General features: G+C 39.6%; 1 protein-coding gene across 1 annotated transcript in view; it reads left to right on the plus strand.

Annotated features, from left to right (window-relative positions):
- The first annotated feature begins 6,930 nt into the window (after positions 1-6,930).
- Positions 6,931-25,769, plus strand: part of spock2 (SPARC (osteonectin), cwcv and kazal like domains proteoglycan 2) — a 30,166-nt gene continuing 11,327 nt past the window's right edge. The window contains exons 1-3 of the mRNA XM_028604232.1: positions 6,931-7,201; positions 20,243-20,251; positions 20,790-20,835. Coding sequence (XP_028460033.1) covers positions 7,013-7,201; positions 20,243-20,251; positions 20,790-20,835 — 244 coding nt within the window. The 5' untranslated portion in view covers positions 6,931-7,012. The remainder of the gene's footprint in view (positions 7,202-20,242; positions 20,252-20,789; positions 20,836-25,769) is intronic.

A 25,769-nucleotide genomic window follows, 5' to 3' on the forward strand; every position in this document is an offset into this window, starting at 1 on the left:
GTCTCGCCTAAAGCTGAATTAGTGCTTTGCGTTTCAAGTGTGATAGACATGGGAGTATATAGGCATGTATGCAATTTAATGGGGTGCGGACATGGACTGAATGGGTGCTGGTCAAACTCAGGTAATATAAAAAATATCTTACATGAATGTCTAGTCTAAATATGCAAAATAAAGGTCAGCCCCAGTCCTATTTAACAGAATTTGTTAGAACAGTTTAGCAAGGAAATCAATATGCAAACCTACTGTTAGAAAAGACCCACTTACAAAACTTGGTTATGATAAAACTTCGCAGAATATGACATTTACAATATTTGTAGATATATTTTATGTTATTGTAGATATATATGTATATATCTATATAGATATATATTTGTATATTACATTTAGTTATTTTTTATTATTTGTTTTTACTCTGAAGCTACATAGTCCTGTTGGTTCTGTCCTAATTTGTGTAGGCTAATTCACTGTACAGGCAGATGGGGGCGCCACTGCACCACCTGTAAATTACAGACAATGAAGAAGCTTCAACCAGTGTGTGTGTGTGTGTGTGTGTGTGTGTGTGTGTGTGTGTGTGTGTGTGTGTGTGTGTGTGTGTGTGTGTGTGTGTGTGTGTGTGTGTGTGTGCGTGCGTGCGTGCGAGCGAGCAAGCGTGCGTGCGTGCGTGCGTGCGTGCGTGTGTCTGTGTGTGTGTGTGTGTGTGTGTGTGTGTGTGTGTGTGTGTGTGTGTGTGTGTGAAATGCGTATGCCTGAATGCACCTATTGTTTTGAGTGAATGTGCCTATGAAAACACAATCTTCGGCATGCATTCGTCCGTGCATTTTAATGGTCACAACTGTGTTTTTTTTCCTGCTTCTTTACTGTGTCTCTGCACTCTGCATATAGATGAGCATGTATCATTTAACTAAGCTTAGGATAAAATTATTATTGCATCATGTCGTGGAGGAAAAAAGTAAAATGGATAAGAGGGAATAAAGCGTGACAGGCGATGTGTTTTACAGTTCAAACAGGCCTGAGAGAGTTGTTAGGCTAGCCTGCCTCAGGCTATGTAATTCATGTATAATACATCTACTACCAAATGGATTCTCAAGAATGGATTTTTTTCCTGGAACAATTTGCTTGATCTGAGGAGCATCGGAGTGAATCACAAAGAAAAACCTTAGCTTCCTATATTTTCACTCCAGATCACTATTTGATTCAGTTATTGGTATAAAAAATAAACAGAGAGACAGAGTGATTAATTGTGATTTAAAATATTTAAACCTAAATTAGCTCAGATACGACCTTCTTCAGAATCTTTTCAATATGCTCATGTTGTTAATTAATTCAGCAGGGGGTAAAATGTTCCCTGGATTGCGTTTGCTAGGCTGTAGCTATAGCAACAACATGCTGTTGTGAGCAGGGTCAATCTGGAATGTTTTGTTGAAGCTATAGTGTAATAATCCTTGCCCTGTGTTTTTATCGTTGCTCATGACATGATCAGTGAGGTGGCTTCAGGCACTCTAACAGCATAAATCAAACCAAAGAAGAAATAAAGGATACTTTTATCTCAATGGTAAATATTCCAGCATGTAGCCTCTCATTCCTGTGTCATCTGAGCCTTGTGTTTATCTGGAAACCCTTTAGCTCAGAGTGCAGGATTCTCTGTTTGGCTTTGTGTGCCTGCATCACCTGACGTTGGAGCTGGGACAGCGTTCCATTTAGGTTTTGATTTATTGCTGGAGGAAGCAGAAACAGACCTGCACTCTCAATTGGGGCAGGAGAAACTGTGATGTTTGGCAAGTTTTGCTGAGACGCACTCTTCTTTATCAAAGCATTAAAATTTTACACACCAACTTCAAATAGCCAATATTTTGAATATTAGGTTAATGGAAAGATAGACTCTTTAGTTTTGGCTGACCTTGAATTAGAAATAAAGTCTGTGGGTTCCATTAAGTTTTGGCACATTTGGAGGAAAAAAAACGACTCTCACATCTAGCAATGACTTTTTTTTTATGCGCTAAGCAAATTGCATGACTACAATTTGAGAAAGTCAGAGCATTATAGTCAATTGATTGCATGGGAGTATGACATTGTTGAGGTTCAGTTTCTTTAAAGAGTACAAAAAGCAGGTCATATCTAATTTGTTTTACTTGATTCAAAGGAAGTTAGCAGTGCAGTTATAGCTTATAGAAAAAATCAATACAGTGGAATCATGCTACAGGCTCACAATTAAACAAGCTATACAGAAACACTAAATGCAAGTAAAGTGCATGAAATCCAAATATATTTGCACTTTCTACATGTTTTCTCATTTGTCTCATATCAAGTTATTTTGTCTTCAACTGATTTTCATTTCAGATGAACTTTACAGTACTTGTACTTCTACATAAATCAGGCGTTTTTATTATTCTTGTTGTCAGTGGCAGGATACAATCACACTGAATGCAAATGTATTTCCCCTAGTAAAGGAAAAGGTATTACCTTTTCCCCTTCACTTACTACTGACTTGACATAAAACACCCAGATTAACTGAATAATTTGAAGTTTTCAGTTTGTATCGCCATGCCTTATTATTAATATTGATTAAATGTCATTACACACAGAGGCTGCATTGCTAAGCGATAGGTGCATGAGTGAGAAAGTCAATGCATACATGATGAACCACATGACATCAGACAGAGACAAGGATCCTGATCATTATTTATGAGTACTCTTATGACTTCCTGTCATCCCTGAATGAAGCTATCTCTCATTTTAGAACCATGTGCATTATTTAGCAATGCTGCCAATGGTTGGCTTTTTGTGTTTGGTTTTGAATTAAACAAGACTTGTAGGGCTGTTGTGACTGCTCCTTGAATCTTAAAGTAGGCCTATTTTGCATAGCATCCATGTTTACCATATTTTACAGGACCTTTGTTAAATGCACATTATAGTTTATTTTATTTTATTTTCTTTTCCCTCTAAGGAATAGTTCAACATTTAGGAATTTTTGCAGAGAGTTAGATGAGAAGATTGATATGATTAATATATTTGGAAGCTAAATATGAAGTTAGTTTAACACGAGTGGAAAGAGAAAACAGCTATAGCATGGCTCTGACCAACAAAATCTGCCTAAAGCTCACCAACAGTGAATAAGCATATTTCCCATAATGCCCAACTGTTGCTTTCAATTCAAACTCAAATTATACTATTTTACTAATACACTTGTCTTAGGGGACAAATTAAACCTTTGACCTGATGATGACGCTTGATTAAAAGGTCAGGGGATCACAAAAATTGTTATAATTAATCCTGACATTGGCATCCCAAGAAATACGCTGCTGGTGTGGCAAAAATGCAGACAAGCAAATTTTATTTCCAAATCAAAACACAAAGTGATATGAAGAAACTTGCAAAATAGATGCATCAGATCTAAAAAAAGAAGAAAAAAAAAAGTAAATTGCCGGAAACTGCGTGGGCATGCAGCCCTTGTTAATTTATATGACTTGTACAGTAGCTATTTCCCCCATTTGGGCTGCAACAACATTTTGACTCCATGAATGGCCCATGGCTACTAAGCATTATCTTATGCATGCAAAGGCTGCTGTTTATTATGACAGAAGCCACCATCTTGCTTTCCATATCTTGCTATCACAATTAGATTCCCTCCCTATGCTTAACAAAGCATTAGACCTGAGGGGAACCACACTCACATGACTGACAAGGGAGTATTTTCCCCAGCTTTTATAAGGGGATTACCAGAAAGCCCCTATGGCTCTGTGACTCTAGGATTACTCAGCTGTTTTCTCTTTAATTTACAACAATAAATGAGATGCACATTGATTGCCTGCCATGTTCTGCTTTCCTTTCTTTGGATCCATGCTCTGTGTCACATCACATCTGTCTGTGGGCACATGGCCGGGCCTGACTTTTAGTGCAGCCGCCTCAATATGTACCTTAAAGGATGTGTGATGTTAATCACAATTCCATTTTGCTTCCTTTGGATCACTGCTCTTAGCTTGATTAATGTGACTGAGGATGAAGCCGGCTGATTGCAGCAGCTGTAGAGCACTATGTTAAAAATGTAACATATAAACGCACAGGTCGTAGCAGAGAGTACACACTACAGTCAGTTCCAGCTAACTGCATTTTGCAGAGTTGTTGTTTGCACACATAAATATTTTTACCAATCTGACTGTATAGCTGTGTTGTAAAAAACAAAAAAAAAACAAGAGCGTCACACTTGCAGTATCTATCAAATAGCCTATGCTTTGTCAGACACTGATTTTATCACATCTCAATTTCTGCATTGTGCTCAATTTAAGCAACTTCCCCTCTCTTTATCTTTGCTTGTAAACTTGATTGCGTTCAGCTGAGAGATTAGATGACGCTCTGTCTCGTGTCTGCCTTTATTAAGAGGGCCTCAAAGACAGTCTCTTCAGGATGAAATAAAGATGGCATCAGTTAATCCAGCATTTCAATTACAAGCTGTCATTCAGTTTGACTCTCTGGGGACCTGCTAAGACTGCAGCGGGGAATATACAGCAGGCAGGGCAGATACTGTAGCGTGGCACGATGCAAATGTTTGCTTTCCCATAATGTATCAGAACATACTGCCATTATCTGTGGGCCATCTGAACACAGAAGAACAGAGCTCAACACCCAACTAATCCACTAACCTCCTCTTTGTTTTGTCTCATCTTCAATCCAGGCAGCAATTGTGAGGCAGAGCAGCAGCACAGACCTCAGTTTTCCAGATTTATCAAGTCTTGCTGTCCAATTTTAAACAGGTATGTTTCACTGTTATAGGGGCAGTAAGGGCAAACGTTTGTCTTTTTATGCAGGGCTGGACTTACAGTAAGAAAAGTAAAAAATAAATAAAAACAAACGAGTCCAAATTAATTAAATAGTTTATTCCAGACCACAGGTTCACAGCATCATCCCAAGCCAATACGATGGCCCTGTTAATTAATTTATGGGTCATTAAATGCTCAGTTTCTGTTAAGATGTGTCGTAAAGATGTTGATTCAGCTCAGTTATAATAAAATAGGCCTTTTTTTCACAGCACGTGATAGCTAGGGTTGGGTACCAAAACCCGGTTCCACTATGGGTAGTATTCGGACTGGATTAGAACGCAAATTTCGGTTCCTCATTTCGGTTCCAACTGAAATATTTTCCCTCTGTCGCTCCGGGCAGCGGCAGACTCTTTTTTTCTTTCTCCCTTTTCTGCTGAGTGGCGCATGTGCCCGCTCGTAGTGTGAAGCGCGTGTCCGCGCTATTCTCCGACATGCACTCTACAATCACTGCTGATAGACGGCTTTTTGTACACGCTCCAAAACGGACATAAAATTATTACACTTTGTCTGTAGTCTACCGTTAGCTAGCTATCATAAACGTAGGCTATATTTTCCCTCTGGGCTCACCAAAACGGACATAAAAGCATATTAACCATTCACTGCATGTGATTGCTAAACATATTAGGCTACACTTGCTCTGCCGACCCTGTAGCCTGGTGGTGGGGGAAGCGGGACAGCCTCCCCAAATTGTCTGCCCTTTCAAACTCCTACCTGTGTGTACAGGCCTCCTGGACACCATCTGAGAGAGTTTTCTCCTGTGCAGGACATGCCATATATGTCAGGAGAGGTGTCGTATCTTGCCAGAGAAGGCAAATATGGTCATTTTTCTGCAAAAGAACTGATAAAGTTTTAAGCTGGTTGGCATACCAACTCTTGTTAATAGTGTAACTGTTATTTGTTAAATTATTGTAGTTATGCGTTAGGTGACTTAGGTTTACTTATTATATATTTAAGTACTTTAAAATGTTAATATATTGTTACATTTGAATAATTTTCAATTTAAAAAAAACGCCATAAAAGAGCCTTTCTTTGATATAATTTTTCAGTTTTTCAAGAATCGGTTTAGGAATCGGTTAGGAATCGTAATCGTTTTAAAAGTACCGGTTCTGCATCGGAATCGTAAAAATCCAAACGGTACCCAACCCTAGTGATAGCAGCTATTGCACACACGTATTTAATAACATTAATTGTGGCTTCGTTGCATTAAGGTGTTCCAGTTCCAGGGCCCTGTGACCATGTAGGCTACAACGGCTCCCTGTCACCGCTTACTGGGACACTTAAATGGAACAGAGCCATCGTTATTATCAGTTGCACCTTTGCTTTTCCTGTTATGATAAATCTAAAATGTCTGCTAGGATAAAGGTTTGCCTGAGGCCATTCTTAAACAAGATTCATCAGAAGAGGAAAACAACGTCACATACATTAAGGATGTTACAGTTTTTCTTTATTTAGAAAAAAAAAAACATCTTAAATGTTAATACAATCAATCCATTAGTCAATGTCAGAAACATTTATATAGGCTAACTAATGATATAGCCTAATTGATTCATTGTTTCAGTACATTTTTAAAACCAAAATAAGAAAGAAAAAGAAAAGAAAAAACATTTTCTAATTCCAGATTTTTAATTGTGATGATTTGCTGCTTATTTTTGTCTTATATGATAGTAAACTAAATATCTTTAGGTTTTGGACTATCCGGTCAAGTAACTTGATGACATCACCACAGGATTTAAGAAACTGTGATTTCCAATGTCCTATTTTATTTATATTTTATAGACCGAATGATTAAGCAACTAGCCTAATTGAGAAAATCGAAATAATCCTTAGTTGCAGCCCTTAAAATTTAGACTGTCCCACATATCAAATCAACCGTCCCACCTGAGCAACTATGACGTTTGAAGGTGCAGCATGTAAACACCAGCTTCAACATTCAATGCTAATAAGTCTGTGGCGTAGCCTATTCATATAAACATACCAAATAGCGTCACACACCAGATACTACCCTGAATACTATCATCAACTCTCTCTCTCTCTCTCTCTCTCTCTCTCTCTCTCTCTCTCTCTCTCTCTCCCCCAGCAGCAGAAGGAGCATCCTATAGGCTAATCAGTTGATAGTTTCAATCCAGCCTCAGCATCCTCCCCCTCCCAGAAGAGGAAAGCCTACAAGCGGTGTGTGCGAGGTGTTTTTGTCCGCTACCATGGTGGAAATTACGGATATCGTGTGCCTTCTCGTCCCGCTGGTGATGCTCGCGGGGTCTACCTTCCAGACCGACGTGAAGAGCGTCAAAGAAGCGGAAAAGACGGGGAATTTTATGGAAGACGAGCAGTGGCTGTCCACCATTTCACAGTACAGCCGCAAGATCAAGCACTGGAATCGCTTCAGAGACGTAAGTCCGCCGTGTTGATTGAGAGATGCGCGGTAATGCGGTATAAGATGCGCTGATGGGGGAACACGCACGGCCATTTAGAAACAGTAATAATAGTTATCGCACACTTTCTTAGCCTGATAATACACTCAAACTTGGTGCTGTTGTTGGAACATAGCCCATACTGTAGAAACACATACACTTTAGAATCAATGTTTCAAAATAAGAATAAAAAATCATCACTGTAGGGATTATATTTGGCAAAATATTGGAATTAGAATATGAAAACGTAAAATATAAAAGGGATTGTGATTACAGTGTTCACCTTATTTTGAATTAATGTTTTGCCTGATTTTGTTTTTGTTTTTAAAGAATTACCCAAAACATATTGTATATTTTGTGATAGTGGACAGTTTGGGATAATGGCAAAGGTAAATGGTTGTCCTAATGCCAAACACAGACGGGATGTTTTCCTTTCCTGACTTCCTCCTCAAAATTCAAAGTGATATTTAACTGGAGAGCTTCCATGAGAGTTTTACCAAGAATGCTATGGGTCAAAATAAAGCTACAGTTGCAAACACAAACTATCTTTTAGGGCCCTTAGTTTATTATAAGCAATTAATGTGTTAGTCCCACTTGCACAGCAGGAGCAGTATGGACATATTCCATCATCCTACCCTTAATATGGGTTACCTCTGATGTGTTTCCAGACGTGTCCGGGAGGGATTTCACAAACAAGAGAATTGAGCAATTAGAGCAGAGGGGCGGGGATTGATTGATGTGCATATTCACCTACTGAACAGACTGAACTGGGTTGCAGGGATTGATTAAAGTCTGCAGGCTATGGTGATATATTGCTGTCTGTGAATGTATGAACGTAATTTTGCCTCCAAGGGCTGTGAAATGATTACTAATGATCCCAACAGGATTTGGACAATAGTGCAGTTGGATTATGTTCCATATAACTCCTGTTAATTTGGTTTTAGTTGACCCAGGGTGGTTACCAGCACATGATGGGTATCGTTATTGATTTGAAATGTGAGCAGTTGGCTTCAGCTTGAGCATGTACATGAGAACAATGCCATATCTTCTCAGGAGGAGAAGCCTTTCTAAGTAATAGCCATCGCAGAGAGGCTGTAGTGTCATTTTTGATCCGCATTCATACGCCTCCTTATGGACGTCCCTGAAGAAAAGACGAATGTGTGTGGAAATGATAGCAGCCACACCTCTTGGGAGCGGATTACTTTGACTGTGATTACTTAAGGAGAATGTCCTCTGGAACTGTACTTAGGGAAGTAATGAAATTGTACGCATGGAAAGATTAAATCAGAATTATTGTGGGATTATAACTCACTGGATGCTGCTCTATATTAGAGCAGCACATCATGATTGGCTCCTACCAAGAGTGAATTAAAACACAAACACACACACGGAATATGTGGAGCATCCCAAGATAAAAACGGTTCTTCTTAACGTTGCTTAAGGGGTTGCCATCTAGTATGAAGATGTCACTTACTCTGCTTTCCCTTTTTCCTGCAATTTAACATCAAAGCTGCTGTGTAACACAAACAGTTCCAGTTCCACACGGTCTCTTTTATGATCATTCTTCCCAGAGGTGATTGTCTTCGTCTGCGTGTGCATGCACATGTGTGTGCATTTGCATACAGTGCATACATGTGTGATCGCTACACTCTTGCAAGTGCATAAGTGTGATTTTGTTTGGGCTGTTGCATCTGTGTGCGTTTGCAAGTAGCAGTGTTGTGTCTCTGGTGATGATGATGACAGGAGAAACATCAGAGAGGCGAACCACTGAAACTCCCGATGGAATCGCCAATAGAAAACACTTTGAGTTCATCTTGCTGCCGTAGCAACAGCAGTTGCTGTGTTATAGTGTTAAAAAGGAGCATGTATCACTGAGGGTTTGATGACTCTATCCCCCTCACTAGTCCTGCTTCAGGGTGAAGGAATAGGTGCAAGCATCCTGATTTTTTCATATCATCAAACTGTAAAGTTCTTCAACTGAAACACCATTTGTGCAACCAACTAGTACTCCCTTGATGATTCTTAATAAGAGCTGCTGATTATTGAATATAATGAACATGTAATTGGTGTTGCTTCATTTTGGTCTTTGAACAAAAAAAAAAAATCTCAACTAGAAAATGAGCTGTTCAGTCTTTGGGAATGATATTGTTGATGTATATAGGACTGCGAATGACACAGTTATAGGTATTCCCATTACACAAATTGATGTTGACTTGCACAGATCTCTGAGAGCCGAATGTTGAATATTAATCTGACACTGGAAAGCAATAATCAAAGCTGAACAACATGAAAGACAAGTTCTTTCATTCTCCCTATTGCATGCACACACACACACACACACACACACTCACACACACACACACACACACACACACAATAGGCTGCAGTATACACACTGTAAATATTTCATATTTATTCTCTTATGAAATATAAAAGCAGAATCTGGATAAGAGGCTCTTTCACTTCCAATAAAAATAGCTTCCACACTTCAATTCAATCTATTTTACAGCAAGACAAGGGGATTAGATTTAACAGTTACAGTCAACAAGTAATAGAATGGGATACCTTCAATCCTTTAATCTGACAGGTGCACACAACATTTCATTTCACTGATTCACCAAATCCAGGGGGGAAAAAGAAAACAGGAACGGGGAAGGCAGTCATGGTAAGTGAATGCAGAGTTGGTATTTTAACCCAGACGTGGTGCTATTTGCTTTATTATTATGCTACATTAGACACTTTTAGTTGAAATTCAAATGTGTGCAACATGGAAATGTTAATTAATTTCTTTATTCACTTTATTATATAATAAAATAAAAAAGTTCTTACTAATAATTAACCTTAAATATAATTAGACAGCTCTATATTGGACAAATAAAAGATGGAGACAAAGAGAAACAAATTGCAAATGACTTCTTCTTGTTCATCATGTGCTCACTTTTCTTTCAAGCACCATCTTTAAGACCAGACACTGAATAAAAATCTTTTGGCACACAGACATTCAAAGACTCAATTATAGGGACAATTAGATGTCAACTGGGATCATTTCACCAATCAGGACATTGTCTTTTTCCATTTCAGAATGAAATTAAATGGCTGCAGACTACAACATTGTATGCACCCTGGATCCAATTTAAAATGTCTACTAAAGGCAAATCAACAGTAAATTCAATTTTTTGCTCAACTTCCCTTGTAAAAATGACACTGTCCATGAAATCGCCAAGCTGTGAAATTGGTCTGGTATGTTTTATTCCAGTTGATTTAAGATAAACTCTGCCTAAAAGTGGATGATGATTATGACTTAGCAATGCAAGCTCGCCCAAAAGGAGGCTGTTTATTGTTGCCATCCATCACGCATGCCAGTATAAACATGGAAGAAAAAGGCTTAGTGTTTATGATGTGATTACTGGTCAATATTTTTCTCTTTTTCTCTGCTTCCCATCCAGCACTGTCTGTGCCTGGTAACTAATTATCTTAAAGTGCCCATATTATGCTCATTTTCAGGTTCATAATTGTATTTTGAGGTTGTACCAGAATATGTTTACATGGTTTAATTTTCAAAAAACACCATATTTTTGTTGTACTGCACATTACTACAGCTCCTCTTTTCACCCTGTGTGTTGAGCTCTCTGTTTTAGCTACAGAGTGAGGTATCACACTTCTATTCCATCTTTGTTGGGAGTCGCGCATGCACAGTAGATAGGTAAGGACTACTAGCTAGAAGCTAGCGCTGGTGGTGGTTAGCCACCTCGTTCTCAATGGCAAAACACTGCTACAACACACACAAGGTCACCCTAATCTACAAAAGAAATTGTATAGAACTACTTACATGTCCCTCGTATGCAGGTATTCCACGCAAAGTTGGAAGTGCGCCCTCGTTTAGAAGAAGTCTCCTGGCTAATCCTGCCTTATACTGACTGAAGTTGGAGAAACAACTAGCTGATGTGGTATTAGCTAAAGTGGTTAGCACACACCAAATGTTTTGGCCGATGATGTAGACGGCCATGCCAATTTTGACCAGCTCACCCGGAGACTGAAGGCAGGATACATTCAGAAACCCATATTTCTCTCAAAACCGCATGGATGGTTTTTTTTCCCAAGTTTTTATGCGTGTTGAAGCACCAGAGACACAAAATAACACCCCAAATCCCAGAAAAGGTGATTATTTCTTTCTATTATGATTTTTTCATAATATGGGCACTTTAAAAATGCATGCCTTTCCACTGAGGCAGCTCTGGACCACCCAGTACCAATCCTACCTGCACCTCTTATCCATCCTAACAGAAAAAGCTTAGCACCAGCTCAAAAACACCAGATCCCTTGTCAATGCCTATGGATTAACTATGCAGAATGGGGGAAGCACTTGTGGCAGGTTCTGGTAATCTGGCAAGAACATTTGACGAGAGCTTTACTTCATCTGCCACAATTTTAACACTGATTGTGGGGCGCACCTGTTGGTGCTCTGCTCCTTTTTGTCGTTTCACTATAGTGTACAAAACATAATTGTGGATAATGGCATCTGTAAAACTGGAGCCAAATACTCCATTAAAAGACTATGCAGATGAACAGTAAATTATCATCACTATGCCTGCGCTCAGTCTGGCTTTCCTATCGTGCAGCCGCTTGACAACCCCATGCTCTCTGATGTTGGAATAGATTGCCGCTGATGCATTAAAGCTATGAATGATAACAGCTTATCAAAATGCCATTCGTCTATCTAATCATACTTTATTCTGGCATGAGTTGTTCCTTATCATACTCCAGATTCTTTATGGGGCTGAAATGTGTTGGCGAGGCAGATGGATCTCATTCACCTCCAACAGTTTTGGGAGAGATGGTCTGGTTGTTCAGGGTTTGGACGGACTACTGGTGCGCTGTGGGGTCTCTTGGCCGGCTACCAGAGGCCTAGGTGGGCTGTAATTGAGTAGAAGAACAGCCTTTCAACATGCCCTGAACGGCTACAGCTGCTCCCCACTGCAGTACAATAGCCACAGCTGAAGGGCACAGGTGCTGTAGAGAGACAGGGGGAGGATTTTCCAAGTAGTGAAGAAAGGTGATAAATATAAAATGTCTAAGCAGATGTAATTGTAAACAAAATAGAATGAATGCATCTTCACCCAGAACTCGTTGTCACTAGCTGCCAAAACAAAAAGACACAGGGCTTTAAAAGCATCCTTTTGAACAACATTTTTCCTTTTATGCTATAAATCCCTGCACTTCAGCAATTCACATGCATGACTGCTCGGAGTGACCTGCTTCTGTGTTGGCCACCTGGGAGTAGGTATGCCAAATAGGTTGTTTGCTGCAGAGACCAACCGACATCCAGGAATCTGCCTGTAATGAGCTTGTTGTGGGATACTTCCATTATCCTCCTTAAGTTAGAAAATCTTTATGTACAGTAAATAGCCCTGTTATCAGCAATAAAAGCCCCAACATAGTTTGAATGGTGTATCAGTGTGATGTTTGCAATACAGGACAGTTTGAAACTATAGAATTGCATTTGTTTCATGATTAATTCTCATTTGAAAATGCACTATGCCTCTAAAATTATTATGAGACTGTTTGTGGCTTTTGAAATTCGGTAAGACAGGTTCAATAAATCAAACCTTTTTCTTTGGTTTGACACTCCCAATAACTCTAAGTGGCAGTGGCTGTCCCTACAGTAAATGCCACCCAAGTGGTATTACCTTTGTGCTTGAGACTGAGTCACAGCCCAGTGTGAGATCAGCTCCCATAGCTGATACAAGAGACTTTGATTGGAAAAAATGGTTGAAAATATCAGCAAATGTTTTTGCACCTGAGAGTACCTGAGAGGCTTGTTGAGCAAGTATTAATTGTAATCAAACAAAAAAAAACATACACACACGTACAGATATACACACACATACTGTAGAAACCTCATAGTCATAGTCAGAACTAGACCAACACACAACATAATAAGACTTGAAGGCTGTGGTAAGAATGAAGATGATGGTGTTTTTTTCCGTAACCTTTCCAAAACCAAAAAGTGATTTTGTCTGCTCTAATCACAATGCTTAGTGGATAAAGCGCCTGCCTTGTAAACAGGAGATCCTGGGTTCAAATCCCAGCACTATCTGATTCTCAGTTAATTATTTGGTGGTGGTGATGGCACAGTGGCTGTGACACATGCCTTTGGTGTGGGAGACCTGGGTTTGATTCCCACTGCAATACATCAACCAATGTGTCCCTGAGCAAGACACTTAACTCCTAGTTGCTCCAGACGTGTGCATCCTCTGACATATATAGCAATTATAAGTTGCTTTGGATAAAAGCATCAGCTAAATGATGTGTGAACTGAACCCAACCCAGTGCTCCTTCCAGGCCAGAGGCAGTTCATACTACCATATTTTGTATTACCCTGTTCACGAGTGGCACATCGTCCATAGGCTCTTCCCTGCTCTATATTGGATTTCAGGAGCTAAGCTAGTTGTCCAAAATAGCGTTGTGTTTGTCAAACAGTTAACCTCCATAATAAAACCGTTCTCTCTTGTAAAGTGAAACATACTGTTTGAAAATACAATAAAGCATCAATCTCTGGCTTGCTTGTGGAAGAGCTAAAACAGGGTTATGTTAGCATAAAGTCTAATCTCACTTTTTTTGTATACTAATTATACTAGGACTAGAACTAACTCTACACTGCAATACCTGAAGAATGGTGTTTCATAATATTCTTGTCTTCGACATGTATCATCTTCATTTTTGCATGGAGCACGCAGCTTTTGTGTCACTCTTTTAGCACTACATTGTGTCATCAAATCTATTTATGGTTCTCATTTTTAAATCAAGTCAACTTGAAACATGAAAAAGTCAGCTGGACCAACTCATGGAGCTAACGTTAGCAGCTAGCTATAGCTGTTAAATCTGTCAGCTGTCAAAATGATCGGTCACAATCTAAAAATGAAAAGCCTGCTTTTGTCTATCTTTGTCTAAAATGTAAGGACCCATTTTGCTTTATTAATCACCATGAATTTCAATGGTAAATCTCCCCCGGTTATCATTGTAAACTTCTTATGTGCCATGCCAGAACAAAAAGCTTGACATATAGCAACGAAGGGGTGTTCAATGTCATTGTAAGCTAAATGACTGGACTTGTTAATGGCCTTTTAGACCAAAGGCGGCAACGGCACCGCAGTGCTCTGAAACACATTGTTTCCAATAGAGTTTCACTGCACAACGCAAATGGTATTTGGTCTGAAAGGCCTGGAATGCACCAGATATGACAGCCAGTCTGCGTTTTCCACTTCACTAGCCAGGTTTCAGTCCTGTTGCAGCGGATCCAGTTGTGACTCTTATTCGATTACATTGGTTTTGACTCCCCTATTTCAAATCATTGGCTGGTTCTTATCCTTCTTGAAGCCCCTACCAAGTCAGCTTCATTGATTTTCCATTGTTGTACATGTCTGTTTTTCAGTCGAGCTCTGTGTTTTCAGTGAAGTGTGAAGGTTCTCGCTGTTTATACCAGATTCTCCTGTGAGTTGCAGACTGTTTTCTTATTCCCCGCAGGGCCCTGACAGGCACAAGGGCTGATTTTATTTATAGATAGAAAGTACAGGGCCAGCATGAGTGCAGAGAGACTTTGTGGACGAAGTGTGATTTCTATAGCTGTAACTGAGTGTGTCGTGTGTTGTATGTTTAAAAACTGCTTTTCAAAACACTGTCAAATTCAGTGAAACCAGTCCATTTTCTGTCCTGTGCCTTTGAATATGTATCCAGTGAAATGAAAAAAAAGAAATTCACCATTTACGTGATTGAGTGCAATTTTCAGCCAGCTATTGTTTTTGACCTTTTATCCATCCTTTGCTGTCATAGTATTTCTGATGTCACTCATCTCTGCTTGAGTGTGAAAAGTGACATTGGAGCTTTTCTTGAATGAGGCAGGGACTTATTATGTATAATGCAAAATATAAATAAATATAAAATATCTATAGTATTTAACTGTCACAAACTTCAGTGCAGATGTAAATGAATATCTTTTGTCCCCCATCTTCTGTATGAAATAGATTACTCATGTATGAACCAGTAAGGAGAAGTTAAATATCTCTATTCATTTGTCAACGTATATTTTATGATAGAAATGGAAATCTATCTGCAAAACCCAAGCATAAGAAATGGCTGTAATTGCTTTTTTGGGTGCAACCTGGTGCATCTATTGGATCATGCACACACCCCGCATTTGGAAGTTCTTAGCTTGTATTTCACATCTGATCTTATTAGTGGAACTTAATTTTTTACAGTCTATGGTTTGTACACAAATCTGACCACAATCTGTATTTTGGTCAGACTCAAACCTTGCTGCCATAAGGGCCACAGAGTATTTTAAAACTGATGGGTAATTAGAAAAAGCCACGCTTGCAGTCACTACACCTTCACCCATGCAAATGTTTAACAAATCTCAAAGCTTATAATGATTTCAAATAGAGCGCAAGTACACATGGGAAATGCAGTTTAAAATTGTAGTCAGTGGATAGGCGAAAGAGGATAAATCAATACAGAAATAAATCAGGATCCAAATAAAATATATAAATAAATGAAATACATATCAAAGATTCTTGCACAAAATTCCATCTGTAGAGTCTAATGCTGCTCCTTATGCTTATTGCTTCGAGACAGGGTGATAATTGAAAGCAACAGCTGAGCATATTAACATTTTTATCCGCTCAGATCTTCTTTCATCTTGACTTTGGACGGTAAGAGGGCAATTTTCAATGAAACCTGAAACAACAAAAGTACCTCCCAGCTCTCTTACATAAGCCTCGCTTATGACTCTGTCCTGCAAGGGAGGCAGGCCAGACTCTCAGCGTTTGATGTTCTTCCTCTGCTCTGCAATCCTTAAACATCAGCTCAGAGCACGGTGTGCATGCAAGAAATAGCAATCAGCAGGCTTGCTTCTCGTGCCCTCCAGCCCAGTGTGCATGAAGATAAGAGGAGAACATATAGGATGAGAATATTGTTGAGGGGCTTTTGTTTCATCTCAGGCTTGTCTCATGTGATCTGTTAACCAAAGCGGAGAGGTTGTGAGAACAGCAACTAAGTCTTTATGTGAATCTGTAGGTGGGAGGAAGTGATACGGTGTTGCTGCTGAACACTACCTCGGGGCTATGTCATTTTTTTTCCCAGCTTTATTTCATCAGATTTTTGGGTTATATTTTCTGCTACAATCTACTGCTATATTTTCATTGATGTAAAATAAAACATCAGTGCACAAATTTATCATGTAAATATGCGCTGTTTCAGAAAAAGATGATGTTTATTACACTTTTTGAATGCAGAAACCACTGCAATTCTTTTTTCACCATTTTAAACTGCTTGCCATTTTGCTGCTTGCTGAACAGCCAATTGATGCTTTACATCTCTGAGAGAAATCCTCTTTGTACATGGTCAACCTCTTTACACCCTCATCTCTCAGTGACTATCGTCTTTGAAGGGGTTTTCGTGCATTTGCTTTTAGCTGTCGACAGAATTGACTGGGAAGAAAGGATGAAAAACAGGACTTCCCCAGCAGAAGTGGTAGGCATGCAGCCCGGTCCTCGATGAAGTCTGGAGGGAGATTACAGTAAGGAGGACCTTTCAGCACTCTCATTTCGCAAAGCAGGCGACTGTCTGATCAAACTCTCGCTAGCCTGCACATGTTCTTTGTTAGATGAACACCTAAGTGTTAGGAAATGCACAAAAAAAACAGCTTTATGTCCATGACTATTGTCTGTTGGGAGCAAAAGAGGAAGTTGTTTGCAATAGAGCCAAAAAGTGCATAGACAAATCGTGAGCTTAGAATTATAGGTTCTATCTCCACTTTTGGCCGAAATTGACTTTTTGACATAATCTGATCCCTTGGGTGTTTATTAATGCCTGTGTGGTGTTATTTTTGTAAACAAATATTTTCTTAGTTATTAATAAAATAAAAAGGTCCCATCTCACAAAATAGCTGGGATGTAAAAACTTTGATGCTCAATATCTCAGAACTACCCTAAACGAAGATAGTACCTTATAATTCTAAGCTCACGAAATTGTGAACTCTACATGAGATTTTATTCTGTAGGTAGTCCCGCATTGCCAGACTATCTCCACAGAGCTGTGGAGTAAGATCAGGCCCCTCCACACATACACTCCTGGATAGGAGAAAAAAACAGTCTGGGTTGTTTGCATTTCTTTAAACCAATCACAGTCGTCTTGGGCAGCACTAATCTCCTGTCGCAAAAATGGAGGATCTGTAAAATGGTCTCAGGAAGGAACTTGTTTTGGTGGAACATTTGCACCCCGCTAAAGAAAACGCCATATACAATATTAAATTAAGTTAACTGTTCACACAATACAGTAACTATATAAATTAGCTGGATACATGGTTAAATGTAATTTGCTCATACCAGTGTATTGCCGTGTGTATTTTGTCCATAGCAAATCCACGCCAATAGGTCCCAAAATGTCCTAGTTAGAGACTAAATGCCATAAACATATTCTCTGTAAATCTTTACAATCATTCCCCGAAAAAACCAAGCAGGCCTGCCTTATTGAACGATCCAGATTTTCAGCGTGTAGCTTGCTAGTTCGGAGGTTCTGGTTGTTGAGCGACAAGAGTTTAGAACGGCAACACAAAGAAAGTGAAAGGTGAGGGACATCTGGCGGAACTTCCGGCGGTGCCAGCCAGAACTACCCGGCAAATGAACTGTCGTTGATCCAGACTATTCTGTAGGAAACTACACACTCAACCGCCTTTGTTTTGATCAAACTTGAACCGCTAAATATAATATTTTTGCATCAATTTAAACTGTGAGGTTGGGACCTCCCTTGATTCTTGTCTTTACTTTGCAGCAGCTCTGAGGCTCACCTCACCCCTAAAAAGGTTTTGGCCACGGAGACTCTGCCATACACGAAAACCCTAGATTGCGGTCTGTGTGGGCTGAAATTGGGTAATGGGTTAATTTCATGAACCCTAGTGCTTTTTTCACACAGAGGGCGGTGTGTGCATTGTAGCTCTGTGCTTTTGGTTTGATGATTCCACTAAAGGCAGATATCAACGATAATTGTGAGAAACGGTCAAGTCTAAACCTTCATCTGGCAGACAGATCTCCACATGAGAGTGTTATTACTGTGTCTGTTTTTTCACTGATGAGGCAGTGATGCACACTGTCAACACGAACAAAACCCCTCAGGGTAACCACAGTGAACACAGAGTGCATCTGACAGCTGACATTTACCTAGAAACACCTGTCAGTCACACACACAACCTGTCAGATAGACACACACACACTCATTTCAACCAGTTTCCTGTTTGTTCTTCTTTTTCAAGCCACCCAACAAGCACGGTATCTGTCACTTTTTTAAGAGATCTTTTCGCTTTTTTTAGTGACACTGTGCAGTTCCACATGAGCTGAGCCCAATCTTACAGTGGAAAAAGTGTTATGGGGTCGTGATCCGCATCCTACAGATATGAGGGATTGTGATCCGTCAATCACTATTGGGGAGCTCAGCAGCAGTCAGCCATGTTTGATGCGGAGGGTAAGCTTCCCCGCTCCGTTTAGCAACAGGAGATCTTTCTGATGTTATCAGGTAGATCACAAAACTCCTGGATACAGCTGTGTAGTATGTGTGCTTTCAGACCTCAGCTTGCTTCCTCTAATCACTTCAGAAAAAAATGCAGTCATTTCATCAGAATTCTGCTCTATGAGTCATATTTTCGAGTGATATAACTTCTCTGCTGTGTGTCAAACTTGTCAGCGTGCTCTGCATCTCATGCTCACTTTCATTGTACAGTACACTCAGGAGAATTTATTTTCCCCGAATACATTTTCTGCAGTCTCTCTTTTATGAAGTCATTGATTTCCAGTCCTGTCAGAGGACACTTCCCTCATCGGTCCTGGCAGAAACACAAATAAAGAAAGGCTGCTAAATAATGCAGGAGCTGAAGCATCAATAAAAGGAGACATGGGAGGCGTCAGATTATTGGCCAGGTCGTAGACTCTTTGAGGTCTTACCCTGCTAATGCGTGACTCCATCAGGCCCAAAAAGGTTAAACTACATAAACGGCAATCATTCATGAAGCTTGAGAGTGTTGAGTTGAAATCCACACACCAGCCAGTTTACTGGAAGTGCTTTTTCTGTCATTGAGCAGGGGAAATGAGCTTGGCGGTGCAGAAAGTCGAGGATGAGCAAAGCAACAGCAGCGCAGTTTGGTAGATTTCAAGTCTCAAGTGGAGTGCCAGTGATGAAAATATTTACCTCTGTGAAATGAAACTGTGAGGGTCAAAGAAGGTCCCAGCTTTCATGAGGGCTGCCTACTTCCCGTGTTGTGTTAGGATTTATCGCCTTCTGGGGAGCTGTTTGGCACACGCTTCCAGTACAGTAAATGTTTACGGTGATGAGTAAGTCATCTCTAAGGAGAAGGAGGGTGGTCGATTGTAAATGACTCATGTTTATTATTTCAGACACAGTCATATGCTCAAAAAAAGCTTTACATCTCGTCTCGTGTGAAATTCCCTTATATTTTAGGATACACACAATCATAAATGTGTCTAATGCTAATTCATTTTTGGGGTTTGTCGAGATATGCTTCCAGTTTCAAGAAAAAAATGGTCTAAAAACATTTATTTTTTTCTCACTTTTTCTATAATTTATTTAATATTAAAAGCCCTGATAACATATTTTCTTAATCATATCACTATGAGCAACATCATGCTATTTTGATGCAGTTTTGGTTATTTCACTAAAGAGATTTTGTGTATTTCTGGTTTTTTTTTCTTGCTTTTCTTACTGGTTTTGCACCAATCAGAGTACTGAGGCACTGTCAATCAAATCTGATAAAATTGTTAAAATCTTAAAAGGATGTCTTTTCAACTTTGATTCTTGTTAATTTAGTTGTGGATGTTACATGTTATAAAAGGGGCTTTAAATGAACCTAAAACGTTTTCCTCATGTCATTGAATGCAGCTTAGTATCTAAATCTGAAATTACACTTTTCTACACTAATATTGGTTCTTTTCTCTCCTTTTGCTGTCATTTCACCAGGAGGTAGAGGTCAGTTCTCTCCAGTTCTTCTTCACTGCTGCCTTTGTTACTATGTCTTTTTTCATTCATGACTCATTTCCTTGTCTTTTTGTGTGTCTTCATCTCTTCTCCATCCATCTTCTCTCTTTTTTTTCAGATCTCCTCCAACTTGCCCATTTTAATTACACCGATTAATGTTCAAATTAAGTTGGGCGGGGAAGGCAGAGCACTTAAAAGAGCCATATGTCTTACATATAGGCGATGCCTATTATGTGAGACATATGGCTCATATGGGGCAGATCTGTCAGGCTCATTTCCATACAGATGTACTGTACATCCACAGTACATACCCACATGTCTCCTGGCTAATTATTATGCTGCAAGACTAATGCACACATTATAATCACTGTGCGATAATAATGTACTTCTCCTCTATGAAGATGACAAAGTGTTGATGTGTTATGCTATCAACAACACTGTGCACTCAGGCCTGCTGTGTGAATTACGTGGCTCCTTGTTCTCTGCAGCTGCTAATAAATGATTGTTTTCATATGACATGTTTCTGCAGGATGATTATGTCCGTACCTGGGATGAAAATCAAGGTTCTATTGACAGTAAGTGTTCCACAATCTCATCGCTTTCTTGCTGTATGGTTGTAAAGTCCCTGAATGCCATTTAACATCAAAGTGTTTTTTTTTTTTTTTTTTTTTTTTTGATAATTTAATATAGGCTATTATTTTTTGGCTTAATCCTGACACATTTTGGACAAGCACATACATATATAGTTTAATTTGAGCAAACAAAAAACTATTCTGTACCTAATGTAGTTTTAGTTCCTAATGTAGTTTTACTAACCTTACTGAACATCTATACAATTGAGCCCCAAATTGATTTTAGTTTGCTCAAATTATTTTCCTTCTGCTTAATAATAATTTCTCTATACAAAATGCATGCCATATTTGTAGTGTGAGACAGAATAAATATGTTTTTCTGTTGAGGTTTCTCTGAGACACTATTAGTCTAAACATAAAATAGTCTTTCCCCTTGATGTTTTTTCTCTCGTGAAAGTGAAAGATGGAATACTTCCATTAAAGCATATCATGTAAATCCACAGTATTGTAGCTTGTTGGAGTATGTTTCAAATGCAGTTGCTTCTTCATTGACTTACACATTCTCCTGTCGGTTTCTGCAGTAAAGACGCTACACACAACTCATAATGCAACACTCTTGATGCTCAATCTGTAACACAGGGATCGGCACACTAACACTCATTTCATTCAAGAGAACATTCGCTGCTGTTAATGCATAAATGTATATTCTGTTATTGTGTGTAAAATAATTTAAGGGATCTCAAAGATAACACACATTTTAACAGCCCAAACCCAAAGTATATCAACATATGTCAGTCCAAGATCAAAATAAAACCATATTAAATCCAACCTTTTTCTGTGCTCAAAAGGTCTCATCATATGCATAGGGTTCATACATACATATTGGCCAAAAGACAATAAAATGGTATAACTGCCTTGGAAGCATGCTGATGCAGTGAAAGCAAAGCCACATGATTTATTGAAGCTGCATGTCATTAGCCTGCACTGTACTGTAGCATGGGAGCAGAATGTGTGGCCTGTGTTTGAACTGTGATGCTTCCCAGACCGTCAGCGGTTCATCGTGTTAGACAGCGCTGCGTATGCTCTGTGTTTGTATTCTGGGTTCAGCCGCTGTCCACATTTGTAGTGTGTTCCTCAGCGAAAAAAGGTTGAAAGATGTTAGCACTCTGTTTTATCTGCTTGAGTGGATCCGTTTTGCCTCCCCCAAGAAGATGCTTAACATTAACTCGACTTCAACTCATCACCACTTCATTTTGCTACCTCATTTTTTTCTTTTATCTGCTGCACTCAAGCAAGAGCCGTACGTAGAGGCTGACTGTCTGAGGTCTATTCCACAACTCCTGCGGAGACTCCAGCCTTAATTGAGCCTCTGCCAGATGAAGTCATGACAGAGTCGTGTCCTTGACCATTGTCGCTTGATTTGCAGCTCAAATGAAGTCGGCTGAATGGCAGAGTCCATTAGCGCAATTTCCAAAGGCTTAATGAAGGCCTAATTATGGTTTCCAATGAGTGAGACAGAGGTGGGGGCTAATATGCCTTGATTTAGTGTAAAGTGACTGACATCAACATTATTCCTGCCAATTCTAAGGCAGTTTGGTGATGAGGACTGGGGGGAGGAAGCAAGTTGACTAGTGTAGGGGAGTATGATAGGGTGAAAATGAACAAGGGAAAAGTGAAAGGATGTCTTTGTGCTCTATTCATCTGTCAAGAGGAAGCTGTTTGTTCACCAAGAAGAAGACAAAGAGTAGGCCATAAGCCTGCAACAAAAACATGATACACTAAAACTGTAATGAGCTGTGTAATGCTGTTATGTGTCACATGTTGATCTGAAGGGCTTCATTTTATATTTTTAAATTTAAGTATTTCAAAAGCTTTCGTTCAGTGTGAGCTCTGTATCCAGTAACATCAAAACCTTTTAAATAGAAGTTGTTGTTTTATTATCTGACACACTTAATTAACTGCCAATTTGATATTGGACAATTCTTCATCTTGTGATTGTCCAGTGCCAGCATTCAATGCGGCCATTTTCCATAATTACAATCTTTCCTTAACTTTGATGATACCATCATTTCCATGCGTAAATATTTCAGAATATAAAACACATGATGATAAATGTTGTTTTTGAATGTAATCTTGTTTTTTGTAGAATAGTCCAATATCGATGTGTTCATATGGCAACAGAATGGAAATAATACCCCAACCTTTGTCAACCAAGCCGACAGATAAACTTCACAAAGTGGCATAGCTATAATCTAAGTGCTCTGTGTGCTCAGCTTTTATGAGGCTTCAGCAAAGCTTTATATGCTTGCCTTAGGTTTTCAGATGAACATGAACTTTGATTTCACACTGTATAAAACCTTTCATCTATCTATTTCCCTTGCTGTTGCTGACATGAGTGTGCCATCTCCCTCCATTGATCTGCCTTCCTTTATGAGTGGCTTAATGAAGCGAAGGAGCAAAAAGGGGAAATTTGTCCCTCTGAGACATCACTAAATCAGCGCGAAAGTCTTCACTCCCGAGCTCAGATGAGCCTGCAGGCCTCAATTCTCAGCAAGGCAGCCCAGACTGCTACACTGCCGTGCAGAGGAGGACAGGGCTTTTGAACTGTCAACACTCCTAACACACAGAAACACAGTCAATGCCAACAGCAGACCGAGGAGGAAATTTGCATTCAGGCACCACAGTGGCTGACTCCACTTCAGCCTGCTCTGTGCAGAGTGAGGGAGAGGTCAGGGTGATTTACAGTCAATTTCTACAGTCAATTCATCAATCCATCAACTGATTGAATTACCTAAAACACTGGAAGGAGAGCGGTTGTAATTTGGACTTGTAAGAACAAGCAAGCATATATGCACATGTATGCACAAACACACCAACACTCAAGTGTTTGTGTACAACACCCACAGAAGACCCAGATCTTTTTATACTTACGGTTTCAAGTGTACCTTGGATTTCCACAAGCCCATCTCAGCCAGAGAGGCCAGGTGAATGGTGAATGGACACTTTCTGGCAAATCAATGGTTTCAGATCAATGGCAGACACTAAGGGGTTATGAAAACACGCTGAGTCCACACTCCACAAGGTCTAGAGTTTAATACCTCTTGAGGCTATTGATATATACTGTTGCTTGGAGCTCACACACATATACACATTTGGTAAATTGCCATTGTCTTGTTGAAGCCTTTAGCTGGATGTCCGCCCACCAGCTCAAAACTCAACGTTAAGACCATCAAGCAAATCATCAAAAATCTTCAAAAGACCTCTGTAAGACCTCTCCAGCGCTGTTTTTACTCCACAAAAACAGCTACAATCCTCCAGGGCTTCACACTTCACAAATTTGTCCAGTGTCACCCCACCCTGCTGTCCCTCTTTGGGTCAGCTGGGGCTGCTTCTATCAAATCCAAAGCCCCACATACAAGCTGTGAAGGGATCAGCATGTTACTCCAACTCTAGAGGGGAGTCGAGCCCTCCCTCCATGTATTCAAAACTAATATTTTTAAGACATGCCGCACATCATCTTCTTGCTACTGAATCTCCTTTATTCAACATCCTCTAATTACACTCCAAAATAAATCCTTCACGTTATATATAATTGTAGCTTGAATTTGAGTTATTTCCCTATTCTATTATTTTTCTTATTTTCAGGCAATTTAAAGCTGCACTAATAAACATTTGAATGTTAATGAATAGTTTGACATTTTGGGAAATACACTTTTTTGCTTTCTTGCCAAGAGTTTGTTGAGAATATCAATACCTAGCCTCGTGAGACCGTCCTGATCTCGCGAGCTCCAGTTTTCCACTCGCAGATCAGTCTGGCATCTTGAGGCAGAGAAAATTTGGAGCCGTTAGCCAAACGACCGGGCCAATCAGCGTTGGTTTTGAGGTTGGTTAGGTGGTGATAGACCGATGGTTTATCCAATCAGCTAACCAGTATTATCAGCCAGCGGTAGCCCTAATTCTGTTAGCCGCTCGCTAATGCTTTTTTTCTCTTGGATCCTTCTTTTGGAATATGGTCCGGGAACCTGAAATGGTGACTTTCATTCCTAAATTCTCGTTACACAAATGGCAAATATCCTTTACCGACATGTTGCTTGCATGCTGAGCTTACGAGCTATGCTTTGCCTGCAGCAGCAGGGGCGGGCTTGTGGTTGTATTTTCATACGCTTCGTGGATCTGATTGGTTGATTTGGCCCATCTATCACTAACATAGGTGATAGACAGATGGTTCATCCAATCAAATAACCAGTATTCCGCCCCTTCCCAAAAGTTCTCCAACGGAAAGTTCCCAGATGGATATGCCGAGCAAATGCGAAGCAATCCATCTGGCGGAGTCAGGTTAATCATAACCACTCATATATCACTAAATATAAAGCTAAAGCCACCTGGTGAATAGCTACATTACCATAACCAGAGGGGAGCAGCTAGCCTGACTCTGTTTACAAAATCCTACCAGCATTTCTAAATTTTGTTGTATCTTATTTGTTTAATTTGTACAAAAACAGACACGTAAAAGCAACAAGTTGCCAAGTCGCCTGCTGGCTCAAGCTTCATATTTAGTGGTATTGATTTATTCATCGAACACTCTTCAAGAAAGTGAATTTTCCAACATGTGGAGCCATTCCTTTAACAATGAATCAGTGCCTTTGGCATTGTCTTGTTTTTACAGGAACTTTACTGTTTCAGTTTAGACTCACTGGGCCTCATTCACCAATCGTTCTTAAGAACAAATTTGTTCTTAAACCCCACTTACACAGTTTTCACGAAGATTCTGGCATTCACCTATGTTTTCTTATTTGGGATTTGTTCTTAGGCAAGAACAGAATCTGCGCACACTCAGGAGCACTCTTACGCACTATTGAGAGCTGACATGTTTGCCCAAAATAAATAGTTATACCGTTTTCATCCGTTCTAATTTAAAATATGAATATTTCTTTACA

Source organism: Perca flavescens, chromosome 17 (genome assembly GCF_004354835.1).
Source record: "Perca flavescens isolate YP-PL-M2 chromosome 17, PFLA_1.0, whole genome shotgun sequence".
NCBI classification, from domain to species: Eukaryota; Metazoa; Chordata; class Actinopteri; order Perciformes; family Percidae; genus Perca; species Perca flavescens.